The sequence below is a fragment of the Homarus americanus genome, unplaced genomic scaffold (assembly GCF_018991925.1).
Source record: "Homarus americanus isolate GMGI-L3 unplaced genomic scaffold, GMGI_Hamer_2.0 scaffold17856, whole genome shotgun sequence".
NCBI lineage: Eukaryota > Metazoa > Arthropoda > Malacostraca > Decapoda > Nephropidae > Homarus > Homarus americanus.
The window spans coordinates 1,629,677-1,646,799 of NW_024738735.1; the positions used below are offsets into that span (position 1 = coordinate 1,629,677).

Sequence of the window (17,123 nt, forward strand, 5' to 3'; positions counted from 1 at the left end):
TACAAACATACAAGGTTTTCAACACTGATCCTTAATTAACATGCTGAACTGCACCTAATCAACGATTTTGAAGAAAACAAACAAGTCACATGTTTCAAGTAAAATTTAATTTCAATACAATTAAATGTATTAGACGGCATTGTCTTGAATTGTGTCCTGGAACAGGCGACGGAACATTGCGTTGCCGTGTCACTGCCTGAAGCGTAAATGAGAAGGAAATAGGAGCGGAAATTACAATGTGACGTGTCGCGTGAGTTTGAATCTAACAACCAAGATGTCTAATATAAATTTCAAAGGACTTCAGATGATAAACTTAGATTTGGGCCAGAGTATACACGGCTTAGATGACTCATTATTATTATTTTATAAACTAGCCCTAGGCATATTTTTTTCTGGGAATCTGGTACATTAAACATATATATATATATATATATATATATATATATATATATATATATATATATATATATATATATATATATATATATATATATATATATATATATATATATATATATATATTGCTCCTTAGCATTTTTTGATGCGTACAATCCATAAGTATTCTCTTAAATTTGAGTGGAACACAACAAAAAACATAAATCTAAATACATAACAAAGATAATAGTGTACCCTATTGGGTGCTGGTTTTCTGTCATTGTTTGCCTTGAGGGGTGAACTACGCCACGGAGGCACCAACGTGTAGAGGAAAACTCGACTTAGTTGAGCTGGACACAACAACTGTATACTATAGTTGGTAGTGAGTGTGTCAAGATGTCTGTGGATAAAACCCGTGCTAATAGGTGAGTGTTTTATTTCTAAATCAATTACTTGTTGCCGTGATGCTACTCTACACCTAATTGAAGGAATAATGTTGCATTGTATTAAGGATGCTGTTATGAACGACTCGCCAAACAAATTTCCGGATATCATAGACGAAAGAATAATTAAGATTATATTGCAGTTATTTTCAGTAAATTTTCACATAAAAATCATTGTAGATGATTACAGTTTAACGGAGAAATTTCGTCTCCCATATTAATGAGCTACCCGGCGGTGTATCGGAGGCGGTGATGTGTCAGGCGCTACGGTACATCATGGACAAATCACGTTGAGAGCTTTCAAAATACAATAGTTCTACTTAACAAAAATTGTAGTTCCGAGCCATCTTTATTTACCTATTTTCTCCATGAACATGAATTTCTCTATTCAAATCATTGTCACGAGATCTGGCTTAGTTTTATAGTTTGATTGCCTTATTTATATCTTCCTTATTCAAATTCATCTTCCTTGTATGTACTTTGATCACATTGCCCCTCATTCTATGTTTCTCAAGAAAGTACAAAATCGGTTTCTTAATATCTCTGCGTGGAAAGGTGCTAAATCTTGGAATGGAAGGTTGCTAATGATCGGCATTAAAAAGTTTAAAATATTCGAGATTGAATTGTAAGGTTGCTATTAAGAGAATCAGAAAGACCTCATGAGGAAATTAGGTAAGGAATCCCCATCAGGGAAAATGCGCTACTGCTGTACCACCAACACAGAACCACCAATCCTACCCTGACACCTGGACGTCTCTCTTCTCCCTGTAGGTGGGTGAGTTTGGCCCTCCTGACGGTGTTGGGGGTCCTCGGGCTGGTCTTCCTCCTTCAAGCTGCTGCCATGGTGTTCGGGCCTTCAAAGTCTGCCTGTACAAAACAAGGTAAGAGAGAAAGTGTGTGCGTGTGTGTGAGCCTTACTCCCCTCCCTTCTCTACTCTCCTCCCTTCTCTACTCTCCTCCCTTCTCTACCCTCCCCCCTTCCCTACTCGCCTCCATCGCCCACCCTTATCTCTCCTTCACTTCCCTTCCCCCCCCCTTCGCCACATTCTCCTCCCTCCCCCATGCTCCTTCTGTTACTTATCTCCTATTCTCATTTTTGAAATTGTTTTTACAGATGATACTTAACTCATTTGGGTAAATTTTATCTCTCGTTCCTCATTTTTCCAATCTACACTCAATCATTATACTGTCTCCTAATTTATTGGTGCTCTGTCACTTGCAGTTTCCAGTTCATCGCTGTGTCTGGTTGATTGAATTGTTTTATATTTAATTCCTTCAGTACGATATCCCCTCCCCCGAACATTGAGTACAGTGCATTATTAGACCATTGCATAGGATATATAACTCCTTGAATAGTCCTACGATGACTTAATCCATATAGTATGATTCTTAATCTTTTTCAGTACAATCACCCATTGCTTAAGTATGATGAATTGCAATTAGGGTTTTAATCTATGGTACTCAAGTGTTTTAGAATATACCTAAGTCATTTATTAATTTCTGTTATTCACCTCTTCCTCTTTATTTCCTATTTGATATCTATTTACTTTTTTTCCCATATGTGGATGTAACTCTTCAGAAGAGATACAGTTCTTGACAATCTCACTTCCCTCCTTAAAAGTGTGCCTGGCCAAGTTCCTGGAGGGTCCCCCGGCTTTCAACGACGTCGGGATGTCGACATACCTGAGGAACAACCATTTCCTGCCGCCCACCGCCTCCGGTTACCAACTCTCTGGCATCAACGGCAGGACAGCCAACTTCGATGCCATCCTCCAGTATATCAAAGAATATTTCAATAACAAGGTAAGAGTCTGTCAAGGAATAGATCAATAACAAGGTAAGAGTCTGTCAAGGAATAGATCAATAACAAGGTAAGAGTCTGTCAAGGAATAGATCAATAACAAAGTAAGAGTCTGTCAAGGAATAGATCAATAACAAGGTAAGAGTCTGTCAAGGGATAGATCAATAACAAGGTAAGAGTCTGTCAAGGAATAGATCAATAACAAGGTAAGAGTCTGTCAAGGAATAGATCAATAACAAGGTAAGAGTCTGTCAAGGAATAGATCAATAACAAGGTAAGAGTCTGTCAAGGAATAGATCAATAACAAGGTAATAGTAGTAAAGATTTAGGTTAAGAATAGTTTACTGACGGAATGGAGGACAGAAATCACTAATCATAATCTCCATGATAAATTTTATTAGGGTGTCTTGAACTTATAAGATAACAGCCGAAGCCTTTCACCCTTATCGTTATCATACTTGTTGTCTTATAGTGTCTCAGTGACGTAATAAAGACAGAATCGCTTTACTAATATAGTTTTCAGATCTTTCATGAGCTAACACAAACCCTTTATTCTATAGAAGTTTATTTTCAATTATACAGTATGATGACTGTATTGGATTTATTATATATTTTATCAAGTTTATAAAGAATAATTCATAATAAAATGAAAAAATATATAAATCAATTAATTTCCACATGTTTATTCGTAGAGGATTCAGATAATAACTACAAAAGATTTATCCTTAACACAGATACCGTATCAATGAGGTGTGGAGGGAGTTAGTTGTCCCAGATGTTTATTGCCATTCATCTACGTTTATGAAAACTCACCACAGAACGTGATCTATCTCGTAGATTTTCTTCCACGAGCCTCTGTCCAAGTTTACGGTTTGGTCACTCTGGAAGTCATATTTCGCTCAATATTCATGATGTAACTTTTAAATTTGATACACATATACATGGCGTCATTCTCTAATTTAGCTCTTGCGGACAACCCTTCTTATACTTTGTTGATGGTAAAATAATCTATGATATAACGTGTTTATCTTGGTACAGCGGGGTGGGGTCTTCGTGGACGTGGGTGCTGGGGATGGAGAGTATCGTTCCGTCACCCTGGAGTTGGAGAAGACCTTAGGCTGGACAGGCCTGCTAGTGGAGCCCAACGAGCACCTCTACAAGAAGATCCTGAAGAAGGGTAGGAAGGCCCAGCTGACCAAGGCCTGCATATCCCCCTACTCCTACCCTACTGTGGTAAGAAGAGTGTAGTGGATGTAATATAGATAATGAAGATGTACACACGGTAAAACAAAATAATTTGTCCAGATAGGTCAGATGAATTTCGAAATTATCAATATGACTCGTGTTGTCTCGATAGGACTGTCAAAATCCTTCGTCTGCGGTGCAATATTGTTTCAAACAAAGTGTGGATAGCTACTTTTTTTTTTACCGTGTGGACGTAGATCATGGTGTTGTGGATGCAGTGTAGATGACGAAGTAGTGTATGTAATACTGTATATAGATTGTTTAGTGAAAATGTGGAAAATGTGTTGGTCCGACATAGTTGATGGATGAATCGACACATGAATAATAAAAGTTGATGAAAGAGAGAGGGAGAGGTTTACCAATATGCAAGTAAATTTAATTCAAGGAAACTAATCTTCTCAGGAAAACTTCTCATTGATTTTTCGGTTCGCAGCTGAAACTGGCGTACCCAGTGATAAAGGAAGGGGCGAGCGAGGAGGAGGAGGTGAAGACCCTCTCTCAGACCAAGCTACACCGACTCTGGGACCAGCAGGTAAGTCACACAACAGTGCCCCTATCCACACTCTTTATTCTCTATCCCCGTCTTCTGGATCAAGATTCCGTAAGGGTCATACTGTTATATTCTTCCCCTGTACAGTAACTTAGATAAGAGGCAAGTTATCGTGTTTGTGGTTAATTAACAGGTTATTTTTTACTGTTTTGATTGACTTCGTGATACTACAGCTTTAGTGGGGCTTTCAGATACGTTGTTAGTTTTTCAGTTCGGGAAAATATTTAAGTTAGATCCTCCGGGCATCTAACTATTAAAAGAATATTTAGGGGAATCCTTACTTATGTAAGTCTTCATAAAGTCATATGATGCACAAGCAGACGAATGGGGAAAGATACTGTGTTCTGGTGTATTTACAAAAAACACCTCCTTACTATCTCTTTTTGTTTAGACACACTAACTCCTTTTTTACCTCTGTGCCTGGCCATCATTTTTCCTCTTCAGGGAAAACTTTGCTGTATTTCTGCATTTTACTCCTCAAGACGAAACTTACCTTTTTTCCGTCTTCGTTTTTCCCACCAGGACAAAACTTACCACTTTCTTGCAATTTTTTCCTCCTCAGATTGAAACAGGACTCGTGGCGTTTGAGGCTCAGTGTGTCCCACTCGAGAACCTGATATACGCGGCAGGCATCACCAAGTCCTTCGACCTCCTCGTCCTAGACATGAGTGGCACCGACCTGGACATTCTTCTCAACACCAGAATGGATGTCCTCCCTGCGTTCGAGGTTAGGACGGAGTCACTTGGTATAGGGGGAGGGAAAGTGGAGTCAACCTCCCCCTTTCATCTTAGCTGTTGGTCTTAGTGTTGCTTGTATTGGATTTTAGTTGTTTTCCAGGTTTTCCCCGTCATTCAGCTCATCGTCTGGATGTAATCGGATCACAATCTTATTGGAAAGTGAAAGTAGGAACTGACGGCTCCAACGCCTGTGTTACGTAGGCATAAAATCGCCAATTATTTGACCTCCCTCCTCCCCTCACCCACCCCTCCAGTACGTACTTATTCTTAATACATTGAATAGGAGAGAGTTAAACTATCTTAATCAAAGAGTTAAATCATCGTCGTCAAAAGGTTAACCCACACATCCCTCCTCAAAGGATTGAACTACCATCCTCAAAGGAATAAACTCTCGTCTTAATGGGTTGAACCTGATGTACCCATGAAGGTAAGGAATGAATTTTAATTTCATACTTCTTGACGCAGTTTAAGGTTTTCCCGACTTAATTAGAGGCTTTTGAAAGGTTTTATTAATTTATTTTTATTTTTTGTCATTGCAGGTGTTATAACGAAGAGCTTTTAATTTATTGTTGAACCTAAATTAATTATTATTTGCCGTATTGAGTTTGTATTACTCATATGGGCTAATAACTGTGAACACAAATTAGAATGCATCATTTAGCCGCCGGGCAGACCAGATCATACAAATTGTAATGTATTTATACGTTTCAGCAGCTTAGGCTATTCAGCGTTTCAGTTAGTTAATTTATACATAAGATACCTGCCAATAAAAATCATCACGGAATACGAAAGTTAAAATATTGTAAATAATGATAATGATGATAAGTGGACGTAAGAAACCAATCGTCGGCTCTTTCACCCCTCGCGCGTATGTTGTCCCTCCACCTCCTCTTTCCCTTCTCTAGTGTGCATAAGTTACATATATATAACCCTTAAAGGTGCCATCTAATTTATTCTAGCTTTTCTTAGAGCTTATTTGAGCTTTTAATTGATAAATCATCTTTTTATATCGTCGTTGTCCTTTTGCCTATCTTCTGATTTATTTGATTTAATTTTCTTTGTTAGTTTCATTGTAATTCTCTATTGTTACGATTTTTTAAAACGCTACATTAATTTTAGCTTTTTAATATCTGTAGTTTTGTATTTCCGTTTTTAACTTTGTTTTCAGGAAGTCAGACGTTGTTATTATGATTTATTGTAAGTTATTTCCTCTTTCTCCAGCATATTACATTTCTTAATAAATTATCCCGAAATCATAGGATGATTCTTCCTCTTATCGTTTCCAAGATAAATATCCACGTCCCTGTCTCTTCCTTTGGATGATCCTTACCCCTAATCTCCTATTTATAAAGTTTTAAACTCCTTTCTCCCATTTAGAACGATCCTCACCTGCCCTTTATGATGATTCGTGTCCTTATATCCCCCTTTGAGGACGATCCTTACCTCCCTTTCATGAATATTCACTCCCTTGTGATGATCCTCACCTCCCCCTTTGTTTCCTCTGGCAGATGATCCTGATCCACGCCAACGGGGCCAACGTGGGTAACGATATTGGAGGATATTTTCTCGAGTGCAACATGGTCATCAAGAAGGTGTTTGGGAACTCAGCCGAAACCGCCTCCTATGTTCTCGTCAAGTTCGACGCCCGTAAAGACCTGTAAACTCCCGTCGCCAGCTCCTTCCCCGACATCTATTTAACAAGTGCGAAGCATCACTGGTGTCGTCACGTGTGGTCATAGTTTGGATGAATCAAATGCTGTATAGTTATACCTGGGAGTCAAGTGAATGAAATACACACACATGAGTAAAGTGAAGCGCCTTTATCTTTACTAAAGGTGTTGTTACTAATATACAGGTTAGGTGTATTCATTTGTTTACGTAAGGTAGTAAAATATTTTATTTTATTGTGTTTGTTGATTGATCTATCGCCCCCCCCCCCCAACTATAGAGGTGGCTATGGTGAGGGAAAGTGCTCAGTACGGCCTGTGTAGGATCCCTCCACTGTTTTTGTTAATCTTGTCCATGTGGGCTTATATGAAGCCCTGTACTGTTCTCGCTTCCACAGCTTGAGCTGGTAGACTGTTCCATAAGTCTATCACTCTCTGTGTGACGAAGTATTTCCTTGTATTCGTCTTGCATGATACCTTGGTAAGCTCGAAGTGTTGGTGGCGTGTGGCATCACGAAAAATTGGCCGGGTTTATGTTTTTCATCCCTCAAGATTTTGAATGTCTCTATGAGATCCGCCCAATTGTGTCTTTTCTGAAGAGCTGTCACGCCTAATATTTTTTATTACCTGATGGACAGACAATGATGAAGTATAGATAGGGACAGACAAACTTTGAATCGATATAAATGAACAATATCTTGTACGAAGGAAAATAAAATCACTCACTAACCTCTTTATTATTTATTGAATTTTTTTATTGGATAATTGCGGGGAGAAATTATGTAACACAAGATATAAAGATATGAAATAAACACAACACTGGTAACATTTATGACCATTTTGCATTATGGCTGACACAATCTGTTAGAGTTACAATGACAAATAAACTCTCACCCAATCACTCACGTCACAAGTCAAACGTCCTCTTGAGCTTGTCTTCCTTCGTTTTATTCCATAAGCTGCTACTTTACAGTATCAACTGTGGAGCTTCTCCATTTCTTGTGGAAATGAAAATCTCTGTCTCCAGCACGTCTCCCTTGCGACACTCTCAGTCATCTCGTTGCGTGTCTCTCTCTCACGATCTCCTCAGCTCGAGCCATGGGCACCCCCTTGTTGATCCACCCCTTCAAGATTTTATTCCCATGGTCTTGAACCTTGACCAACTTCTTATTACAGAAGCTCTTGGCTCTCTCAGTCTTGGCGAGGTCCCCGACTGTACACACTACCGCGTCCCAGACGTCGCTAGCCACAGGGAGGATGTACTCTGGTGGGAGGATAAAGGTGTCCTTCGGGAGCTCGATGGTGTAGGTGAAGGGAACGCCCAAATTATACATGTAGTCTTCGGCGGTGCCGGAAGCCAGATACAAGAGTCTCGAGGACTGACCGTACTGTGGGGAGGAGAGTAAGATGGGAAGGTTACCATGTGTAAGGTGTCAGATGAATTGTGAACTTGGGGGATGGAGACCAATTTTAGATGGTGGAATTGTTATATATATATATATATATATATATATATATATATATATATATATATATATATATATATATATATATATATATATATATATATATATATATATATATATATATATATATATATATATATAACAAAGAAGTCTGTCTGTCTGTTTCAATAATTTCTTTGCATGATATTTTTCTCCCTGTCTTTATTGTCATCATTTCATTTTTTTTACATTTGCTGCCGTTTTCTCCTTATATATGTTTCCCAAATCATTTTCTAACATTTGTATCAGAATCTTCCACTATAACAGTGTCGTCTGCAAACAACAGGTGACTCCTCATCACCATCATCATCGTTTTACGGCCATATTCCAAACTTACGTGCATAGCCGTAATTACCTGATAGCATGTTTTACCGGTTGCCAGCTGGTATACAGGTGGCTCCCCTTACTGTCACCTTCCCAATTTTACAGAGTGGGAACTGGACATTAGAAGTTGGCCTTTTAAGTTCCCTCCCAGCTGACAGGGCGGGGTCACTATTCCATGAAGCAATAAAAAGTTACCTGCCGACCAGATGAAATGTGGATTACCTGTATGGAAACTTAATGACCCATTAGTTTCACTCACCTGAAAGTGCATGTTGTTTATGTTTAGTCTGTCAGCAATTTTCTTGGCCATTTTCTTGAGCTTGGCTTTCTTGGCGGGCTTCTCCATGGTGTATCCCCAGGGATAGAGGACGTACTCGCCGAAGCTGTGGAAGCTTAAGAACATCTTCACCGTCTTCCGGAACACCCAGGCCAGGTTTGCAAGACTCTGGGTCTCTATCTCGGAGAAGGCGTGGGAACCGCGATAGATTTCCGAGCATAAGTTGTCGCTGGAGCCGGCCCCAGTGTCCCATGCCGTCCCCCAGTTCCTGTTGAGGTCGACACCATAACACCCGGTGCGGTTGCCGGGACGGCGATTCTTACGCCACAGCCGATCGTTGGTGTGGGTGAACTCGTATCCATCCGGATTGATCGCCGGTACTATGATAAAACTGACATGCCTCAAGAACACTTTTCCTGCATCGGCCAGCTGCTGCGCCAGAAAGGTCGCTACTGCATGCGAGATCCACTCCCGGGCGTGGGCTCCTACAAGGAGAGAGAGTGAGAGAGAGAGAGGTGGGAGATTCTGGATTTTACGGAAGGGAGGATAATTATCCATGGAGGAAGGAGGAGGAGGGTTTTGTCATTTTCAATATTTCAGAAGGCAGACGATAGAGAGAGCGTTATAACACTTAAAAAATGGGACGAGGTGATCTTAGCGATGTGTGGAAGAGTTTGAAAGATATGGTTCAGCATGAAAAGGAAAAATTGAAAGTGAATACTAATAACAGCCAAGTGAATGAGTTTATAAACGGGAGTGATAGTGTAAGATATATGGAAGGAGGTGAGTATGGAGCTACAGTACAGAGGTGTGGAAGCTGACGGCCTAAAGAGTTATTGTAGGACAGACAGGTGGCCGAGTGTGTTGAGGGGTAAGAATGTGAGTTTAAAGGTGTGGAGGATACATAGCCCCAGTTACTGTGATGAGAGGGAGACTATCATGAGTGTAGATACAATGCAAATTGAAAGAGAGGAAGGTAAGCAGGATGACGGGTTTATTTTAAGGAAATTTAGTGTCCTCATTCCTCATTCTGATATCATCATGTCTCACTTTGATTTCCTCATTCTGATATTTTTATTCCTCACACCTACGTTATACTCTTCCTATCAACCAGTGAACTCAACAGTCCAACACACTATAAGCTGAACGAAACATCCGCCCACCTGCCACTTACAGTGCCACTCTCTCTAGGGTCTAAGCAAATTAACTGTTGATCAACGTACCTGCTTCAACAAGGATCACAGGCTTGGAGTGCCTCGCGCGTGACTTCCTCTTTGTGCCGCCATATGTTCCCATACTGCCATTTCTCCTACCGAATATTTTGTTCTTTAGCTTCTGGTTATCAAATGTCTTCTCTACCCCTTTCCTCGGTTCGGTTTTATTCAATTTTATTTCCTTATTCCTCAGGTTCTTTAATCTCTGTCTGTCAGCCCGGTTTCTCCTAGTTACCATGTTCCTCTTTCTGTTAAGTTCCTTAACAATGGTCTTCTTCCCCCCTGCTTCCTCAGGATTCTTCTTCTTGGTGATCTGGTTTATTACTCCATTCCCCTCCTCCCGCGGGGCGTTCTTCTGTGTGCTGTAGGTCTGCTGGGGATGTCCTCGGGCTCGGTGCCTTCTGGCGCTCAGGATTTTTCTGCGGTAGACTTGGGCCATCCGCCTAGCACTGAAGAAACAGCCTATACTGTAGCGGGTGGTGACGACAATACACCTGTCTCGTTTTGTTAATAGTTTTGAATGTTTAAAATATTTTGATTTGTTAAGCCCACTTAAAAAAAAAAATTAAATGTTTTTTATCTCCATTCTTGTGAATCTTTCCAAATATTTAAACATGAATACATTACAGACACAACTCAACGTCTGATCAAAATCATTGGACTATGCAGCAAAAAATATTGTAATAATTAAACTTCTGATGCATTTGAAGTAAAACTACAGTACGTATCTGGAAGTACCTTATAACCCGTAGATAGACGTATATGGACAATCGTTATGTGTAACAAGTTTATTGGAAATACAACTAAAGACAAAAGGCAGTGTTGTTATGTCGGTCTTAAAGACTGTAATGTAGTTGATCATTACAGTGCGTCTTATCACCAAGGAGTACAGTACACGGTAAGAGAAGAAAACTAAAGTGGAAAAAGATGAGTGAATAAATTTTTAAGAAGGGTTTTGAAAGCATTCCATTTAACTTAAATATTCCGCTACTGAATCATCCAGGAAACGTAAAGGAAATTACTTAGTTTCAGGTAGACATTAAAGATCCAGCAAACATTAGGCTACCCTTCACACATCACGAAGTTATAATTACAACAATATTTTTTCTTTTTTTTTTAGTAGAAATATTGGTTATTAATATTTCTGTATTTATGTATTACTGGTTAGTGGCGAGTGGCTGACATGCCTAGGCCGTTTGGGGTGCAGTGCCGTGAAGCTATGGGGGGGAGGGCTAGGTACGGCCGACGCTTCCAGTCAGTCAGGCGATCAGTCAAAAAAGGCAACAAAAATGTAATCGGCAAAGAAATAAATTTGAAAGAAAGTTATGTGGAAAATGAAAAGAGAAGACAGGAGAAGAGACAATTACCACGAAACTGTCAAAAATCAGTAAAACAGAGAGAGAGAGAGAGAGAGAGAGAGAGAGAGAGACGCCTTACAAGTGTTCAACAGAAACAGATGGAGCAGCCAGAAGCTACATAGATAAACAGACAGATGTACTATAATATATATAGACGAATAGATGGATGAAGGAGCGCTCACTCAGTAGCGATGATGAGTGCCAGGAGTGGGCGGCCCTCTGTGGTGTGGCCCAGGTTGAGGCACTCTACTGTAGCCCGCTGTTCCGCCAGGCCCCGTGCAAAGGTGACGATGCTGGGGTAGCGGTAGTAGTCGTCCCACGCCAGCGACTCTGGGGGCATGGAAAGGTGAGATGATGATGGTTGTGGTGTTGATGGGGAAAGAGGTGAGGTACTTGTGGTGGTGATGGGGAAGGGGTGAGGTACTTGTGGTGGTGATGGGGAAGGGGTGTGGTACTTGTGGTGATGATGGGGAAGGGGTGAGGTACTTGTGATGGGAAAGGGGTGAGGTACTTGTGGTGGTGATGGGGAAGGGGTGAGGTACTTGTGGTGGTGATCGGGAAGGGGTGGGGTACTTGTGGTGGTGATGGGGAAGGGGTGAGATACTTGTAGTTGTGGTGGTAAAGGGATAAGGTGATGGTAGTTGTGGAGGAAGAGGAGATATATATCACATGTTAGGAAAGTAGTTTTTCTGGTCAAGTCAGAGTTTGCTCGGAAGACCCTTTGATAACAACCGCAATACATATGCTTGAGTTAACGTATGTGTGTGTATCCAGCACAACCTGATCGTAATTTTAAAAGTGATGAACAGGTTACAAATCTTAGTTCTCTGATTAGCTGTGGGTGTACCAGAATATTCACATGTGTAAAATTATTTTCAACTTACGAGTCTTGTACCCTGGACCAGAGTGGGCCGTCAGGACTATAACACTCTCACTCTGGTCCTGTACATACAAACCTCAATTTTGTGTGAAATTATTGGGTTTTTTTTTATCTTATGGAATTAAACCCTCAGCAACCCTAACACCTATATTTTGAGCTGTTGATAATATTTAGACTAATTAAGATGCAGCTTAATACAAATATCCATTGCCATAGACCCCACACATTAATACCATTTTACGTGTACTTTGTTCCACTGTATAGCCGCGAACAGGTCATATGAGATATCGTATGGGAGAAGGTTTGCTACTATTAGTGTCTTTTATTATCATTATTGTTATTGTTCTTCTCATTATTTCATTATCATTATTATCAATGTTATTATTATCATTATTATTACCGTGACCAGTCAGTCGTGGTTTGGTGGAGATAAACAAGGCGTCACCCAGATCATCGTAGATTGTGCCCCACGTCAGCAGTTCCTCCATCAACCCCCGACGTTGCCGCCGCCCTCCTCTTCCTTCACCAGTTGCTGTGTCTCCCCTATTGTCCAGTCCTTCACCCACACCACCTGCTGCCTCACCATAGTCACCAACATCCTGATGGTTCTCTCCACCGCCCTCCTCTGCTGTATTGTTCTCTGCGGCGCGGTGAGTGACGAGATGGTTAGAGTCATGTTGGTGGTACCTGGATGACTTCAGCAGGTGAGGGACGCTGGTGTGTGAGCTCACCGCCATCTTTACCTATATAAATATTAAGTCATAACTCAGCTAACATGTGATAATAGATGAAATGTTATCAGTACATGTGATAAGAAGTCCCAAATATCATAATTACCTGTCATCCATATCTACTGTATTAAGGGCATGGTAAACTCCACACACACACACGGGGAGGGGAAGGGGTCTGGGCTTTCACTCAACCTCCAGATCTCACTGTTTACGTGCGACTATTGGAGGAACCAAGGCTCATCTTTTTCACTTCTATCATCTTCGCCCTCACTTGCTTCAGCAATTGAAGAACTATAGCACAATCCTACAAGGCCTCAACTGTAGTAACGGGATCCATGCCGAACCTCGTCTTGACACTTTGTTGTTGTTTTCGTTGATTTGGGCAGATGCGTCAACAAAACATCCCAGTGTGACGCAAAACATCTTTGTTTTGCTGGCCGGACCGTGTTTGCCAAACACGTTTGGGGGAAAGTGCCCAGTGTGCCGCCGCCTTAAGTCGCATTCCATTTAGAAATGCCACATGGAAGTAAATTAAAAAAAGAAAGTATGTATTCCATTTTTTCTATTCACCTACCTATCCAGTATTATATAATCACACGTCTAGTATAAAAAGGTGGAAATAAAAAAAAAGTGGTATAAAATAAATTCCGAGTGATACATCTCCCAGATCATGAGATCGTGGCACCGTTGGACTTAAAACGTCGGGGCTGGAAACGGAGACCCTACACAACAATTCCTACGATTCAGCCAACATGCGACTATAGTTAACACTTTCTAACTATTTCACAAGATTTCAGGCATCATAATCTGGGCTTTTTAATAAAAAAACAGAAATTAACTTTTTGGTGACCAGAGGGAGGTATCTAGGATATATGGAAACCGCGTGAGGGTTGTTTCGTAGTTAGTGAGGAAAGTCGGATATTTGGCACAACTATTTATTTAATATTGAAGTGTGTGTGTGTGTGTGTGTGTGTGTGTGTGTGTGTGTGTGTGTTAGTCACGTGTACTGATACAATTGATACACGTTACTATCTTTACAGCCGTTTGAATTGAATAACGCTTACATTTATTATTTCTTCACAGGAGTTATCGTGGTGTAGTCCCCGCTACTGTACTTCATGGTGCCTCAGTAAGACATAACATAAAAGACACTGAAACTTTCAACGTAAAGATGCGAAGAAATATTGAGGATTAGGATCGTACACCAGTGGGAGGACAAACAGAAGGCACAGTGATAGGTTAGGTTCCGGATAATTGTTATGCATTTGGATATTTTTTTTTTTTTTATTGGGCACTCCCCTACATCCTTGTGTAAGGTGAAGCGCAGAAGCGTTTACAGTGCCCAACAGGGAAGCATGCTAAGTTCATGCTTGCCTTTATGTCTCATGAGTTAAGGGCGTAGAAGTCTGAAGAGTCAAGGGCATAGAAGCCTGAAGAGTCAATGGTTAATGTCATCAAGTTATTGGAAGCTCCAGCAACTTGTCCCTGAATACGAATTCGCAACTTTCGATTTACACCAGGTACGCATTTGGATATGTGGATATACAAATGCATACGTTAGCCTTTTTTGTGCTAAAGTGCATTTTCAAATAGTTTTGTTTTAAAGGCATATTTATGGGCAATACTAAGACAATTTATTACACACCCTTCTGTAATATTTAAAGTCAGAATGTACAAAAGAAACATACTTAAGTCTGTGTGGTTCAAAATCAGGCTGTGGTTAGGCTAGAGCTAGACCATGATTGGTTGGTCAGTGGACAAGAGTTGTCCGTGACGGGTTCGTGTTCAGCCAAACGATTTTCCAGTGTATACATGTATGATGCACGAGCGCCACCAGTTCCCTCTTTGATTCCTGACACAGAGGTACAGTACACTGAAATGTTCACTTAGTTTTGCTTGTAATTTTATATTTTGACTTAGTAATATGATCTAATCACAGTGATTTGTTTGTTAATGAACGTGTATAAATATAACTGATTATTGTTAATGAACGTGTTTTGTTAGTGAAGAAAAAGTTACTGCTATTTTTATGACTGAAAAGTTTTGTTCATTCAGCAGAATTTATTGAAGCCGAGAATTAGCCTGTATATACGCCTGAAAGTAAGCAGTAGGATAAAATGAATGATAAACAGAACAAAGTTGCTAACACTAGTTAAAGCCGACAGGACTTCAAGAGGACACAATGATAGGACACAGTCACTCGAACAACACGAATAAATAATCAGCACAGTGACTTACCACCACACGGGACTTCTCTTTGACGGCCCCCATCATCACTACATCCTTGCTGGCCTCCAGAACCTCCAGCAGCGTCTGTAAGTTTTCTCTTGATGGAATGAAGACTTGTAGTAGCCGCCATCCACTGTAGTTCTTCACCTGCGCCTCCTGCAGTATTCCCCATTCTGACGGAGGCTCCTGCTGAGTGAGGGCCGTTTTATGTAATAAATTCCCTTCATCGTTGTCAGAAACAGAGTTCGTGTGCACTTCAGCTTTGTCTCTTGGAGAGTTTTTTCTCTCGACTCCTTGAGGGAGGCCACAAAGGAGGATGAAAGGGAAAAGGAATAATGCTTGAACTCTCGGCGAAGTCCAGAAATGCGCCATCTTTCCTTCAACTACTCCAGATATGTCGTCTGCGCTTCTTCGTTTACATACTAGAAAACCTCGCGCCTCACTTCTGAAGTCACCCTGTAAGTCTTTAGTCAAAGTAGTTATTAATTTCAGGATCTAAAAGGATTGAATCTCACCACAGTACCAACATTTTGATCACGGTAGCCCTTTCGAACAAGGGGGACTGCAAGAAATTGTAAACACAAAATTGTGTTCGCTCAAGTCAGGCAAACAAAATTAAGACCAGACCAAATCAAGCCTTACCCTGATACCTGACTGCTGATAACTAGCACAGTTAAGTGATAGAGAGGAGGGAATGTGAGGGAGGGGACTGATTAGGGTGTGTGGGTGTAAAGGGTGTTTGAGATAGAGGGATTAAAGTATTAAGCTAAATTTTTTCTGAATTCACCCAGGATAAGAGTGATAAAGGGAGGTAAAAAGTGATAGTGGTGTTATTTCGATAAAATTTAGAAGGGGGGAGAAAAAGAAAGACAAAGAAAGAGAGAGGGAGAAAAACCGATAGAAGAATGACAGAGAGAGAGAGAGAGAAAGAGAGAGAGAGAGAGAGAGAGAGCACATTTGAACGTGTAGGTATTTAATTTTATCCAGGAACACTAGGTACCACGACCCTTACCTGGATTTTTTCCTTTCCACTTATCAGCTTACTAGCTTTGCACGATTGTGTCTAAAATCACCGAAAAGCCACTTAAAGCTGTTTATATACCATGCACCTCCAACGCACATCATAAACACACAACCACTCATGTACTACCTACTGTACACATCATGTATACTTATCTGCACACGCACCTGTGTACGTACGCAGGGGGTAGATACGCATGTACAGTACACACACATTGCAAACACGGGCAGAAACTAGCTGCGCGTACAGTGTATCTTATCAAAAGCTCAGTAGAAATTCCCATACGTGCATTACAAAAATAAATACACGCGTTCATGCAAAATGATAACACCAAGTCACATACACAGTCTACGTACACAATTGTATACACGCACTTCGCACACAAATTTACATTAAAATTTATAAGCATGAACACCACTTACACTAAACACTACGTGCACATGGATTTGGTAAAACGGCCACACATACTCGCCCAATACAAACGCTCACACAAAACATAAAAGCACGCATGCATTCCTATACAGATGCACTGTAAAAATGAGCAAACACACAATACGGACATATTCACTCGACAATAAAAGTCCTGTTGCCTCACCCGCCTCTTCATGAACCTAGAGATTCAGAAACCTCATCGGACTATTGTTGGGGAGTGTACTGTACATATACGCACAGAACTCTCACGGGTGTCGTGTATCAAGACATTAAATTACATAAGGACAATCAATCGTCCATTTCCATCTATTATTCTCTTTGACAATGAGTATT

General features: G+C 40.6%; 2 protein-coding genes across 2 annotated transcripts; one reads left to right on the forward strand and one right to left on the reverse strand.

The window, feature by feature from the left end:
• The first annotated feature begins 698 nt into the window (after positions 1-698).
• Positions 699-7,549, forward strand: LOC121874342. The gene is made up of 7 exons (XM_042378467.1): positions 699-800; positions 1,590-1,699; positions 2,440-2,621; positions 3,658-3,852; positions 4,298-4,396; positions 4,977-5,141; positions 6,661-7,549. The coding sequence occupies exons 1-7, from the start codon at positions 772-774 to the stop codon at positions 6,811-6,813; spliced, it is 933 nt and encodes a 310-aa protein (XP_042234401.1). The 5' UTR covers positions 699-771; the 3' UTR covers positions 6,814-7,549.
• On the reverse strand, positions 7,546-15,996 carry LOC121874341. Its single transcript, XM_042378466.1, has 7 exons — positions 15,980-15,996; positions 15,347-15,801; positions 12,778-13,120; positions 11,680-11,827; positions 10,149-10,588; positions 8,908-9,410; positions 7,546-8,207 (listed from the first exon to the last, which is right to left on the reverse strand). Exons 2-7 carry the CDS (start codon positions 15,707-15,709, stop codon positions 7,872-7,874), a joined length of 2,133 nt encoding a protein of 710 aa, XP_042234400.1. The 5' UTR covers positions 15,710-15,801; positions 15,980-15,996; the 3' UTR covers positions 7,546-7,871.
• Between the last annotated feature and the right edge of the window lie 1,127 nt (positions 15,997-17,123).

What these genes read in the sequence shown, in the direction of transcription:
- LOC121874342 (XM_042378467.1), top strand. Translation starts at nt 772, where the DNA reads ATGTCTGTGGATAAAACCCGTGCTAATAG. An exon ending in GATAAAACCCGTGCTAATAG is followed by an intron (nt 801 to 1,589) that starts GTGAGTGTTTTA and finishes TTCTCCCTGTAG; the next exon opens with GTGGGTGAGTTTGGCCCTCC. An exon ending in AAGAATATTTCAATAACAAG is followed by an intron (nt 2,622 to 3,657) that starts GTAAGAGTCTGT and finishes ATCTTGGTACAG; the next exon opens with CGGGGTGGGGTCTTCGTGGA.
- LOC121874341 (XM_042378466.1), bottom strand. Translation starts at nt 15,709, where the DNA reads ATGGCGCATTTCTGGACTTCGCCGAGAGTTCAAGCATTATTCCTTTTC. An exon ending in AAGAGAAGTCCCGTGTGGTG is followed by an intron (nt 13,121 to 15,346) that starts GTAAGTCACTGT and finishes ATATTTATATAG; the next exon opens with GTAAAGATGGCGGTGAGCTC. An exon ending in TAAACAACATGCACTTTCAG is followed by an intron (nt 8,208 to 8,907) that starts GTGAGTGAAACT and finishes TCCTCCCCACAG; the next exon opens with TACGGTCAGTCCTCGAGACT.